Genomic DNA, 13,654 nt, shown 5'->3' with positions numbered 1-13,654 from the left:
GTGAGACCCCATCTCTACAAAAAATACCAAAAAATTAGCATATGAAAAGACATTCAACTTCACTCATAAGAAAAATGATCCAGGCCGGGCACGGTGGTTCACACCTGTAGTCCCAGCACTTTGGGAGGCGAGGTGGGTGGATCACTCGGTCAGGAGTTCAAGACCAGCCTGGCCAATATGGTGACACCCTGTCTCTATTAAAAGTACAAAAAAAGTAGCCAGGCATGGTGGCGTGCACCTGTAGTCCCAGCTACTTGGGAGGCTGAGGCAGGAGAATCACTTGAGCCTCGGAGGCAGAGGTTGCAGTGAGCTGAGATCACGCCACTGCACTCCAGCCTGGGTGACAAAGCAAGACTCCATCTCAAAAAAAAAAAAAAAAAAAAGAAAAATGATTGAAACGACACTGAACCACAACTCACCCCTGAGACTGGCCAATTAAAAAGGCTTGGCTCTGTGGGGTTGCAAAATGGGACCACTCTGTGGAGGGAACGTGGCAATATCCAGTGCAACCAATGTGCAGTCACCCCGTGGCCCAGCGCTGCCACACCTAGGAATCCACCCTGAAGACACACCTCAAACAATATGAAAGTACAAAGGCACTCAGTTATTCATGGCAGGGTTATCTGAATTTACAAAATATTGGAAATAACCTAACTGACCACAGAGAGGACAGCAGCTGAGGAAACTGCAGCTCATCACGTGGTAGAGTGCCAGCCGTATGGTTCTAAAAGACAGTGAGAACTCCTTGTGTCAACACCACGGTTTCCAGGAGAGAGTGTTAACGTGAAAAAAACGGTGGCTGGAAGCTCACACCTGTCATCCCAGCACTTTAGGAGGCCAAGGCAGGAGGACTGCTTGAAGCCTGGAGTTCAAGACCATCCTGGGCAACATAGCGAGACCCCATCTCTACAAGAAAACCTTTAAAAAAATTAGCTGGGCTTGGTGGCACACACCTGTAGTCCCAGCTACTTGGGAGGCTGAGGTGGGAGGAAGGCTTAAGCCCAGGAGATGGAGGCTACAGTGAGCTATGTTTGCAACACTGCACTCCAGCTTGGGTGACAGAGCAAGACCCTGTCTCTAAAACAAAACAAGCCAAAGTGCAAAAGAGCCTATAAAGAATGCTCCGTCTAAGAAAGAGGGGAATATACGTGTATATGTTTATCTTTACAAAATTAAACACACGGGAGATAAACCAGGAGACAATTATGCTCATTACCAAAATGCGAGGAGGAGGTACGGGAGGGAGTGGCTCCCTGCATCTGTCTTTAGGGGCAGTTTTGACCTCTAGAAGGATGGTCATACTCTACAAACCTAACAGGATGGGGCATGGGGTATGGTGGGAGGCACAAGACTATAAGCAAACGGGAAGGATGAACCCAGCTGTATTTCCAGTGAAGGCACCACTACCCTGACGGTGGAGAAGCGATCCAAGAACTCATGAGCACAGCGCTTGATGGCACCCGCAGTTGTGGGCAGGGAGTGAACTCCACACGATCCCGACCTCTTCATGGTAGGTTTGTTTTTGCAATCCTGTGGCAGCTACGCTGGAGCTCGTGAGCAGGCGTGCACTGGACTCCCCAGCAGATGCGTGAGGATGCTGCTGTTGCTGGGGGCCAGGGTCCTCAGGGTGGAGATGGGGGGTGGGGGAGAACCGTGCAAGGTAGGACAGAATCCGGGCACGGTTCTGTGCTGTTTCAGATCTGTCCACGCATATGACATATGTACGTGCGTGTCTGCACGCAGCATGCCTGTCCTCCCTAGCCTGTCCACAGAAAGGGCCTAAAGCTCAGGCACCCTGTGGCACCGAGCACACCTCCTGTCTAGATCCTGGTCTCTAACGCTGTTCCCCACCAAAGGGAGCCAAGACCCACAGAGCAATGGCCAAGGCCAGAGGCCCAAGAGGATGCCCTGCCACGCCTGGTCACGAGGAGGTGCTTGAAGGAAAGGCACAGCGCACAGGCAGAGCGTGGCAGGGTTCCCACCAGCAAATCTCGTACATTTTGAACACCAGGATAATTAAAGACAGGAGCGACTCACAGACCACTTTAGTCGGGAGGCAATCCACACGTGGCCAGCAATAAAAGAGAACAAACGAGCGTGGATAACCAGTGAATACCTGAGACACACAGGTGGATGGATGGGGGAGGGAGCCCATGTCTGTGGGATGCTGGGGCCAGGAAGCCTGCTCTCCAGCCCTCACCATCTGGCCTCTGTGGGAGTCAGGAAGTGTCTGCACAGATGTTCGCCAGATGCAGTGGGAAAACCAGGAGGCGTCAGGTGGAGAGGCAGCCCCAGGGCACCTGGGCCAACAGCCACAAGCTCTCAAAGAGGACAGGAAGAAATCATGTCTTTATGCACACGTGTGTGCATGCATGGTATGTATGCATGGTGTGTGCACATGTGCATTGTGCATGACTGCATTGCGTGTGGTGTGTATGCATGGTGTGTGCACGTGTGCATTGTGTGTGTGCATGCATGGTGGGTATGGTGTGTGCACGTGTGATTGTGTGTGCATGCATGTATGGTGTGTATGCATGGTGTGTGCACGCGTGCATTGTGTGGATGCATGTGTGGTGTGCATGTGTGGTGTATGCATGGTGTGTGCACGTGTGCACTGTGTGTGTATGCATGGTGTGTGCATGTGCACATTGTGTGGATGCATGTGTGGTGTGTATGCATGGTGTGTGCACGTGTGCATTGTGTGGATGCATGTGTGTATGCATGGTGTGCACATGCATTGTGCATGCATGGTGTATGCATGGTGTGTGCATTGTGTGGATGCATGTGTGGTGTGTATGCATGGTGTGGGCACGTGTGCATTGTGTGCATGCATGGTGGGTATGCATGGTGTGTGCACGTGTGCATTGTGTGTGCACGCATGGTGGGTATGTATGGTATGTGCACATGTGCATTGTGTGTGCATGCATGTGTGGTGTATGCATGGTGTGCACGTGTGCATTGTATGTGTGCATGTGTGGTGTATGCATGGTGTGCATGTGTGCAAGTGTGTGGTGTGTATGCATGGCGTGTGCACGTGCATTGTATGTATGCATGTGTGTAGTGTGTATGCATGGTGTGCACGTGTGCATGTGTGGCGTGTATGCATGGTGTGCACGCGTGCATTTTGTGTGCATGTGTGGTATGTATGCATGGTGTGCAGGTGCACTGTATGTGCGTGTGGTGTGTATGCATGGTGTGTGCATGTGTGCATTGTATGTGTGCATGTGTAGTATGCATGTGTGCGTGCATTGTGGTGTGTATGCATGGTGTGTGCATGTGTGCATTGTATGTGCATGTGTGTAGTGTGCATGGTGTGTACATGTGCATGTGTGCACTGTGCATGTGTGGTGTGTATGCATGGTGTGTGCACGTGTGCATTTTATGTGTATGCATGGTGTGTGCACGTGTGCAGTGTGCGCATGTGTGGTGTGTATGCATGGTATGTGCATGTGTGCACTGCATGTGTGGTGTGTATGCACGGTGTGTGCATGTGTGCATTGTATTTGCATGTGTGTAGTGTGTATGCATGGTGTGCACATGTGCATGTGTGCACTGTGCATGTGTGGTGTGTATGCATGGTGTGTGCACGTGTGCATTTTGTGTATGCATGGTGTGTGCACGTGTGCATTGTGTGCATGTGTGTGGTGTGTATGCATGGTGTGTGCATGTGTGCACTGCGTGTGTGGTGTGTATGCATGGTGTGTGCATGTGTGCACTGCGTGTGTGGTGTGTATGCATGGTGTGTGCACTTGTGCAGCGTGTGTGCATGCGTGTGTGGTGTGTGTGCATGTGTGCATACGTGTGCAGCAGCACCTAGTCCCATCTCCAGTGCCCAGCAGCATCACATCACACGCACTTTGGTGCTTTATAAATGCATGGTCAGTGAAGCTGACAGCACCAAGCTCTCCCTTTACCATAACACCTGGAATAGTCACCTGTGATAAGCTATCACATAGGAAACATTTTTCAAATTTCATTCTCATTGTTTTCTATAATCTTGAAAGGTTCCAATCAACATTTATTGCCTTATTCTTTTTATCTCATTCCTTTTTGAATGTGTTTATCTCCTAAAATTTTATCTGTGATGGAGATGCGATGCCTGTGAATACAAAAGTTGCAGTGGTGGCAGCAGGTGCGGGGGGGGGCGGCCGAGGCCACCATGGTCTCCCCTGAGAGGGGGTGCTGTCTTAGGTGCCCCAAGAGGCCCTCGGACAGCAGGTGTGGGGTGCTGCCAAAATACAGCTCCCCCCGGGTGGGCAGGACACACATGGCCTCCTGGCAGACAGGTGCTTGGGTGAGCCCGTTGCTCCTGATTAGTCATGAATGGCACCTGGTCTGGGCAACAGTCACCCGCAGGAAGCCCTGAGCTGGCCACCATCACCCTGGGCAGTGGCTCCCGGGGTGCCAACAAGACCTGGGCCCCTCATTCTTTGGTGCTAACAGCCCCAGGTGAGGCTGTGGAGGCGGCCCTGGCCCTGGTCTGGTGTCTGTCAGAGGCAGGTGCCCAGTTCTTTGACTTGCTTCTCTGAATTGTCATAATTGTGCTGGAATTGTGCCAGAAACTGGTAGCAATAACAGCTCCTGGAAGGCCTGTGGCTGCTGAGGGCTGCCTGGTCCCCCTCAGGACAGCCGGGGGAGCCTCTCCAGAAGCACCAGCTTTGTCTGCAGGTGGACGTTGAAGGGGGGCAGTTGGGTCAGGTTCAGACTCACACCTGTGGTCCCCACGACGCTGGCCAGGACCCGGTGTGTGTCCCTGTAGAGGGCCAAGAGCCCAGGGGCCGCCTCCATGAGGATGTGTGTGTACGCCAGCATGCCTGTCCCCGGCTGCACATCCTCCCTCTTGTCGTACCTGTGGGACGAGAGCCGGTGGTCCTGCCCAGGGCCCCCACATCGCTCTGTCCCCCGCCCCCAAGGGGCCCTCACATGGCCTCTGGGAGGGTTGTGCTGTGTGTGGATCCTACCTCCAGGCGCTGTTGACTTGGAGAAACCGAGACACACCTGTCTGGGCGGCTGCCACGTCAATGTGCAGAAGGACATCTAGGAAAACCAGGCCTGCCGTCAGAGCCCAGGCCTGCAGTCGGAGCCACAGCAGTCCCCAGGCAGTGCCCCTAGCACCCACCTGTCTGGGGGGGCACCAGCTGGTGCAGCCTCTGCATCGCGACACCACCTGGGTAGTTGAAATGGGACACATACAGGGCCGTGGCCGAGTAGGCGGCATTCACCACGAGGTGTCCGATCACAAGCAGAGACCCCGCTTTGTACAGCCAAGACTTTTTATAGTTATTCAGCCTGAAAAAAGAATGGTTACACATCATAGGCAGAACGTGGTGACAATAAAATTAATCTACCTACAAAACATAGTAGGAGCATAACCTGCTGTTCAACTTCACCAAGTCATAAAGAGTTCACCACCAAATTAGAGTAAGTAACCCGCAAAATTGGTTAAGACACTGCCTCAAGAATTGTCTGTGAAGTTCTACCCAAGATGCCAATTTAAAATTTAGATGATATTTTAAAATATATATATATTTTTGAGACAGAGTCTCGCTGTGTCATCCAGGCTGGAGTGCAGTGGCACGATCTCAGCTCATTGCAACCTCTGCCTCCTGGGTTCAAGTGATTCTCCTACCTCAGCTGCCTACCACCATGCCCATCTAATTTTTGTATTTTTAGTAGAGACAGGCTTTCACTATGTTGGCCAGGGTAGTCTTGAACTCCTGACCTCGTGATCTGCCTGCCTCAGCCTCCCAAAGTGCTGAGGTTACAGGCATGAGCCACTGCGCCCAGCCTAAAAACGTATTTTCAAACATTCCCGCCGGGCGCGGTGGCTCACGCTTGTAATCCCAGCACTTTGGGAGGCCGAGGCAGGCGGAACACGAGGTCAGGAGATCGAGACCACAGTGAAACCCCGTCTCTACTAAAAATACAAAAAATTAGCCAGGCGTGGTGGCAGGCGCCTGTAGTCCCAGCTACTCGGAGAGGCTGAGGCAGGAGAATGGCGTGAACCCGGGAGGTGGAGCTTGCAGTGAGCCGAGATTGCGCCACTGCACTCCAGCCTGGGCGACAGAGCGAGAATCCGTCTCAAAAAAAAAAAAAAAAAAAAAAAAAAACATTCCCAAGTGACTGTGTAGGTCAGAGTGCCACCCGCGCGGCCAAGCCCACTCCCAGCAGGTCTGTGAGTGAACTCTCTGGGACAGGGCGCCGCCGGTTCTCTCACAATTGACTATGCCGAGCTCAGGATCCTACGGCAGAGTTAGCAGCTGCCAGAGACCGTGTGGCTCACGAAGATGAGGCTCTTTATTAGCTGGTCCTTAACGGAAAAGCTTGCCAACCCTGGTCTAAATGCCCTGAACCCCTGATAAAGACTCACTCTCTTCCAAACCCACCAGGCTCTTCGGAGCCCTCTTCTCCACAGGCCCTGCCCTTTGCTATGGTTTGGATCTGCGTCCCCACCAAATCTCATGTCCAACTGTGATCCCCAATGCTGGAGGTGGGGCCTGGTGGGAGGTGACTGGGTCATGGAGTTGGAGCCCTCAGGAATGGATTAGCGCCATCCCCTCCATGCTGTTCTCCTGATAGTGAGTTCTCGAGAGGTCTCCTTGTTTGAAAATGGGTGACGCCTCCCCCGTCCCTCATCGTCCTGCTCTGGCCACATAAAATGTGCCTGCTTCCCTTTCGCCTTCCGCCATAATGGAAAGTTTCTCCAGGCCAAGCCGGAAGCTGAGCAGACACCAGTACCATGCTTCCTGTACAGCCCGCGGAACCGTGAGTCAATGAAGCCTCCTCTTTATAAATCATCCAGTCTCAGGTGTTTCTTTACATGAGTGCGAGAGCAGACTAGCGCACCCTTGAACAATCTCTGGTGTGGTTTCTGAGCTTGAGGCCCCACCTAGGATGACCGCAGCCTCCTAAGTGCCTGCCCCAAAGAGCTCAGCATTGCCAGGGCATTCTCCCTTCGTTCCCGCCCAAACCTGGAGTGGGCAGTCACTGCAGAAAGGTCGCAATCAGAAACCTTCCACCCCCAGGACTGTCTCAAGGCCCTGGGCCCTGACGCCGGGGGAGACGGCCTGCTCTTGCTCCCAGGGTGGCCAGGCTGAGGACCTGACTTCGGAGGGGGCCTTGCTCTACCCTGCACCCCCTCATTTGGACGCCCCAAGTTTGTCCTCCTCCGGATAAGGCCGACTGGCACAGCAGGGGCCCTTGCATGGAGCAGCCCCTCATGCCCAGCACACCAGGCCTCAAAGACACTCCTGCCTTTGGTTTCAGCAGAGCCCCAGTTCACACTGGATATTCTTCCCTGCTGGAAAAGCCTGTCACGGAATACAATACATCCGCGCCGCTCTCCCCGTCTTTCCCACCCTCTTTTCCATGACTCGGGCTGGGGTCTGCTCCTCCTCCAGCCCTGAGCCAACCCCTGAGACGAGAGGGAGCCAAAGGCACAGAAAAGCAGAGGCAGAGCTCCCAGGAGCCCCCACTGAGGCGCGGCTACAGCAGCTGGAGAAGCCCCCACTGAGGCACGGCTACAGCAGCTGGAGGAGCCCCCAACCCAGGCACGGCCATGGCAGCTGGAGGAGGCCCCACCGAGGAACAGTCATGGCAGCCGGAGGAGCTCCCAGGCCCGAGGTCAGTGCGGGGCAGTCGGAGCTGGGGGGCACCATCCCCTCCCCTGTAACAAGTGTCACCGGAAAGCACCTGACCGCTGCCTGAGATCAGGGACCGCATTGTGGGGCTTCCTCTCCAGCCACAGTGGGCACCTCTCAACGCCTCAGGCCCCGGCCCTCCTGGCCTGTAGCCCTGCCGCCCCTCAATGCCCAGTGTGGCCTGAGTTGGCCTCCTGTTCCCATCAAGGCAGCAAGCTCTGAACGGGCACAGAGCTGGCCAGCCTCAGCCCCGGGTCCTTCTCCAGCACCCACAGGGCCAGCAATGATGGACTCTCCTGGGCCTAAGCCCCGGGTCCTTCCCCAGCACCCACAGGGCCCGGTAGTGATGGACTCTCCTGGCTCCTTGAGGCTTGCGACACTGAGTGGCAGCCGCGCTCAGACCACCCCACCCTCAGCCCAGGCAGTGCCCTCCCCAGGCCCTGCCAGGCCCCCAGCTCCACCTCCATCACCTGCTGCCTGCAGTCCCTCCCCCCAGGAAGCCCCCTGCCTTCCACAGGACCCTGAGCCTGGGCCACGCTGGGCCCTCTGCACCCAGCCACAGGCACCTCCCTCACCATCCCCCTCTTCCAGCCAGATGACCCGCCTTGACAAACGCCCTCAACCCCAAGGCCCTGTCAGGATGGCCATGAACGTCCTTCCTCTATCTGACCTGTCGCCCTCAGAGCCTCCCAGGCCGGGCTGCCCCTGCCCTCTGCCGCTGCTACCTGTGTGAGTGTCCCTCTCCCATGACAGAGACTGGGACCGCTGGTGCATCACTACATGTGGACCAGTCACCAAATTAACCCAAGACAGAGACCACCTGAGCACGCCCTCTGTCAGCATGTCGCCAGGCCGGTCCCATCCCATGCAGCCCTCAGGGAGGAGGGAGGACTGGGGTCACCCTCTTTTGACATAAGCGCCTAGTTCAACACGCCCTGTGTTTATCTTAAAAAATAGCCCCGGTGGCTCACACCTGTAATCCCAGCACTTTGAGAGGAGGAGGCAGGAGGATGGCTTAACCCTCTAGGAGTTGAGGGGTACAGTAAGCCATGATCGCACTGCCGCACTCCAGCCTGGGCGACAGAGCAAGACCCTGTTTCAAAAATTAAACACACACATACATCCCCCCAACAGTAAATCAGTGAACCTGTTTCCAATGAAACTATAAAAATGCATGTCACAAAAAGAGCACTCACAGGTAGGAGCAGCCTCTGGCAGCCGTGATGTTGAGCATGGGGAAGGCATAGATGATGAAGCGTAGCTCCTTGTGTGGCAGGAGGGAGTAGAGTGCCACGAAGCCCAGCGCCAGCACCGTCAGCGCGTGCATCCTTCTGTCTACCAAGCCCAGGGGGACGAAGAGCAGGCTGCAGCCCAGGCCGCGGGGCAGGGCTGAGTAAAAGTACCACAGCAGCGGGGAGGTCTGCGGGCTGGGTTAAGGAGGCCAAGCACCTGTCCACGCATGAGCCCGTGGGCTGGGTGGCAGGGTCAAGGCGGAGAAGACGCCTGAAGACAGTTGTGCTGAGAGATGCAGCCTGGGCCATGGCTCGCGTGCACAGACACCACTCAGGCCTCAGGCCCCCTCCTAAAAGACGGAGCCCAGGCCACAGCTCGGCTGCGTACATACCACTTGGGCATCGGGCCCCCTCCAGGCAGGACCAAGGCAGCAAGGGCCACGGAACGTTCGCTCTCTGTACCCTTTTCTTCACTGTTAAAAACAGATGGTCGGCTGGGCGCGATGGCTCATGTCTGTAATCCCAGCACTTTGGGAGGCCAAGGTGGGTGGATCACGAGGTGAAGAGATCAAGACCATCCTGCCTAACGTGGTGAAACCTTGTCTCTACTACGAATACAAAAATTAGCTGGGCGTGGTGGCATGTGCCTGTAATCCCAGCTACTCAGGAGGCTGAGGCAAGAGAATCACTTGAACCCGGGAGTTGGAGGTTGCAGTGAGCCGAGATCATGCCACTGTACTCCAACCTGGCGACAGAGTGAGACTCTGTCTCAAAAAAACAAAAAACAAAAAGCAGACAGTCACGGGTGACATACAGGTTGGGGATTCGTTATGCTATTCCATCTATGTGTGTATGTTTGACATAATTCCTAAGAAAGCGCTTTTTAAATGCAGATTGTCCGGGCCGGGCGTGGTGGCTCACACCTGTAATCCCAGCACTTTGGAAGGCCGAGGCAGGTGGATCACCTGAGTTCAAGAGTTCAAGATCAGCCTGACCAACATGGTAAAACCCCATCTCTACTAAAAATACAAAAATTAGCCAGGTGTGGTGGCGTGCGCCTATAGTCCCAGCTACTCGTGAGGCTGAGGCAGGAGAATTGCTTGAACTAGGGAGGTGGAGGTTGCAGTGAGCTGAGATCACACCACTGTACTCCAGCCTGGGTGACAGAGCGAGACTCGGTCTCAAAAAAAAAAAAAAAAAACAGCAGATTGTCCGAGGAGCAGAGGAGAGGGGCTGGGGTAATCTGGGGCAGGGCTGTTTCCATAGGACTGAGAGAGGGCAGCCAGGACCTCACCTCCCATGGCCAGCATTTCCCAGGAGCAAGTGGGAGGGAGGGGCTCTGTCCTGACCCTGCAGCCACGCTGCACAGAAGGGAGAAGCAGCTGCTTCCACCGCCCAAAGAGGCCCAGGAGGTGTGGCTGGAGGTCCCACCCATCGCCCTCCTGCACAGACACTGAAGGATACCCCCCAGTTGGAGCTTTTGTTCAGGACAGTATTGTACCAAAGCACCTTTCCTTCCGGCCACGTGAGCTGCTGCCAAAAATAAGAGTCCACAGCAACCGTCAGTCCTGATAAAATAAAATAGAATTTCTCAGTCGCAAACACAGCCATCAGTAAACATCCCGCTACAATGCAGCCCCCATCACTACAGAAACTACAAGCTGTTTTCATATAAAAGAGGTTGGGCTGGGTGGGAAGATGGCTGGAGCCTAGGAGTTCAAGGCTGCAGTGGGCCACGATCATGCTGCTGCCCTCCATCCTGGGACAGAGCAAGACTATCTCTAAAACAAAGAAAGAAAAAAGACACCAACTATGTTGAGGACACCACTGCCCAGAACCACCGCCTGGCGCAGGGACAAGCCGCCCTCCGCTCTTGTGGCCTCCCCCAGCCCAATGACAAGGGACAGACCAGTGAACAGGGGCCCCTAAGGTGCAGGGTGGGGCCCCCTGGAGACCCCCAGGCAGGGGGCTTAGGATCGAAATGTTTTAACACTGCTAAAGTTAGGGTCATTTTATTTCATGGGGATGAAAACCTCCCAAATTTCTCTTGACCTCTGTAAAACAAGGCAAAACAAAATCCAGTTAGAAGCATCCCACAGCGACTGACTTACCTAAACAAAGGATCCCTGCTGGGATGGCGTGGCGAAGGGCTCTGACCACAGAAACCTTTCGGTTGCCCAAGGCCAGCAGCAGCAGGAGGCCCAGGAACAGGCACAGCTCCGCCCTGAACACGATGATGGCGAAGGCTGACAGCCAGATGAAGCGGGCCCACTCGTGCCGCAGCCAGGCCGCGAGGGCCAGCAGGACTGCAAGACAGCGTGGGAGGGTGCTCGTCAAGACACAGGGCCCACCCGGCCCAGAAAACACCCGGGGAAGTGAAGGGTGATTCCTTTTCCTATTATAAAAGCCACACGAATATCCCAGAAAACAAACTGCTCAGAGCCGCCCCCCGCACCCATGCTGTTGGCCAGGAAGTGTGTCCCAACCCAGCATGGAAAACAAAGAGCCCGGTTTCAGGTCACAGACCATCCTGAGGAACCCAGCAGGCAGTGGCCATTACGGGGCAGGCACTGCCATCAGCTGCATAGCCCCGGACTCAGGGGAGCCCCTGCCCGGCAAGGCGGGTGTGCAGGCCCAGCCGGCAGCTACGTACCTACGGGCAGGGCCAGCACATTGGGCAGTGTCCGCGTGCAGTAGAACATCAGATGGAACTGCACGGCCGTCACCCAGCAGAACATGGTGGCCACCATGGCCCCAAACTGCCGTCTCACTTCCTTTTGTAATGTCCAGAGTCCAAAAATCACGCCGAGTCCAAGCACTCCTCTAACTAAACAAAGACAGTGACAGCACATGAGCCTGAAGTGGAGGAGAATCCAGTGGGTCCTCCTACGTGGGTCCTCCTACGTGGATCTTTCTATGTGGATCCTTCTACACAGATCTTTCTATATGGATTTTTCTATGCTGCTGCAACGCCAGCTGACGGCTACGTCAGGCAAAGCAGCCTTGAGAGCATCGTCTCCATGTTGAAAACAGACATCTGGCCCCAGGCCCCCTGTGCTCCTGTCGGGAACTGAGGACCCTTGCAGGGGCTGCTCTCTGAAGCATGAGGGAGGACACACAACTTGGAGATGCCACGAGCTGAGCCCTACACTAAACCAGAGACCCCACCGGGCTGTGGCATCTCCAGGGGCAATGTTTGCAAGGGCCGGCTCAGACCTTGCTCTACCAGCAGCCATGAGGAGGTGGGACGTGGCAGGAACACAGGCTCCCAGGCAGGAAGGGGGTCAGGACCCCTCTCCCCATTTGACAGCAGGAGCCACCTCTGGGCTGGTGGTCTGATGAGGAGGCGGTGAAGGGGCAGGTGTGCCCAGGACAGTACCCAGCTGACCACACATCCTCACCGTGGACCGGCCTGTCAGCCACTGGCAAGAGAGGCTGAAAACAGGAAGAAAATGAACTTCTGGGTGGCTCTTGCCACCTTTCCAGAAGGCCAGAGGGACCTCGAAGCCCCCATGTGAGAAGCAACTGGGTCCAGGCAGCTGTGGGGGCCAACGGGCAGAGATACCCAGGCACTGCCAAGGGGGCCACAGATGTCTGAATGCTGGACCTGCTGTTCCCAGAACACCCCGTGTGCATACCAGCCATTTTCTTTTCACTGATTGCTGGATTCGGACTGCAAATGTCTTTTTTTTTCCTTTTTAAGGACAGAGTTTCCATCTGTTGCTCAGGCTGGAGTGCAGTGGCATAATCTCAGCTCACTGCAACCTCCACCTCCCGGGTTCAAGCAATTCTCCTACCTCAGCCTCCAGAGTAGCTGGGATTATAGGCGCATGCCAACACGCCCGGCTAAATTTTGTATTTTTAGTAGAGACAAGGTTTCCCATGTTGGCCAGGATGGTCTCAAACTCCTGACCTCAGGTGATCTCCCCACCTCGGCCTCCCAAAGTGCTGGGATTACAGGCGTGAGCTACCGTGCCCAGCCTGAATATCTTAATAGGACATTTTTCACTGATACTCATGAGTGGGTCTGGCTCCAGCTGTTGTACTTTTGGTGCTGGAATTTCCCCTGGGCTTTTAAACAATTCACAGACCCTAGCAAAGCCCCGCTTCCCCTTTTTCTCATCAGGTCCATCCCCTGCGTCTCTGCTCTTGGTTTTCCATCTTCCCAAATGCCCAACAATCTCAACCCCGTGCCCCAGCCCCAGGATCAGCCTCGGCCGCGGGATCACCCTTGGCCCCGGGATCACCCTCGGCCACAGGATAACGTGGTCTTCATCCAGAGAGGAAGGATTTCGGCCTGTGGCAGAGGCTGGGGGGGCACTAGCAATTCCAGGTCACCTTAGTGGGATCAGGAAGGACACAGGGTGGGCTCCCGTTCACCGGCTGAAGCTGCAGCCCTCCAAGGTTCTGTCCAGCTGGAGTCCGACCAGCTCTGCGCAACCTCCCAACCTCTCGCTGCCACCCCTGGAATAAGCAGAAGCTTCCAGGGGAGCGTGGACTCAGCCCCGGAACTGCCTGTGGACTTCCTTTCCCTGGCTCGTGGCCCCCCAACTCCTCCCCATCTGGGGCTCCCTGACACCTCCACAGGACATGCATGGCTTGTCCAGCTGTCCCCGTGCCATGGTGGGTTTCCGTTCCCAATCTGCCCCTTCAAGAAGCAGAACTGCTCCTTCCCCAGGAACGTGCTGCTTCTTGAAGCTCTCCACGCAAGCTGGACTGACTCGCTGGAAGCATGTCTGGGTATTAAAAGCAATAAAAGTGTACTGAAATGAAAAAGTGGTG

At 55.2% G+C, this 13,654-nt stretch overlaps 2 protein-coding genes across 7 annotated transcripts in view; both read right to left on the bottom strand.

Moving 5' to 3' along the window:
* ALG12 (ALG12 alpha-1,6-mannosyltransferase) overlaps positions 1-13,654 on the bottom strand; it is a 30,311-nt gene that overhangs the window by 9,955 nt on the left and 6,702 nt on the right. For 2 of the 6 annotated variants that reach the window (XM_063622490.1, XM_055253938.2), the window contains exons 4-10: positions 11,526-11,699; positions 10,984-11,178; positions 10,337-10,440; positions 8,837-9,060; positions 5,120-5,289; positions 4,962-5,037; positions 4,713-4,849 (exon numbers count right to left, since the gene is read on the bottom strand). In XM_063622490.1, coding sequence (XP_063478560.1) covers positions 4,713-4,849; positions 4,962-5,037; positions 5,120-5,289; positions 8,837-9,060; positions 10,337-10,440; positions 10,984-11,178; positions 11,526-11,699 — 1,080 coding nt within the window. Of the gene's footprint in view, positions 1-3,997; positions 4,850-4,961; positions 5,038-5,119; positions 5,290-8,836; positions 9,061-10,336; positions 10,441-10,983; positions 11,179-11,525; positions 11,700-13,654 lie in introns of those variants that run through there. The other 4 variants (XM_055253941.2, XM_063622493.1, XM_055253937.2 and 1 more) reach the window with 3 other exon arrangements.
* LOC134733437 (histidine-rich glycoprotein-like) lies at positions 1,144-3,867 on the bottom strand. Its single transcript, XM_063622505.1, has 2 exons — positions 3,629-3,867; positions 1,144-3,089 (listed from the first exon to the last, which is right to left on the bottom strand). Exons 1-2 carry the CDS (start codon positions 3,821-3,823, stop codon positions 2,343-2,345), a joined length of 942 nt encoding a protein of 313 aa, XP_063478575.1. The 5' UTR covers positions 3,824-3,867; the 3' UTR covers positions 1,144-2,342.

Source organism: Symphalangus syndactylus, chromosome 18 (assembly GCF_028878055.3).
Source record: "Symphalangus syndactylus isolate Jambi chromosome 18, NHGRI_mSymSyn1-v2.1_pri, whole genome shotgun sequence".
NCBI classification, from domain to species: domain Eukaryota; kingdom Metazoa; phylum Chordata; class Mammalia; order Primates; family Hylobatidae; genus Symphalangus; species Symphalangus syndactylus.
This window is presented reverse-complemented; position numbering and strand designations above follow the sequence as displayed.

Excerpts from the sequence above, each read along its gene's own strand:
- LOC134733437 (XM_063622505.1), bottom strand. The coding sequence starts at position 3,823 with ATGGGACTAGGTGCTGCTGCACACGTATGCACACATGCACACACACCA. Across the intron at positions 3,090-3,628 it reads ACACCACACACATGCACACA|ATGCACACGTGCACACCATG; the intron begins ATGCACACGTGC and ends TACACGCCACAC.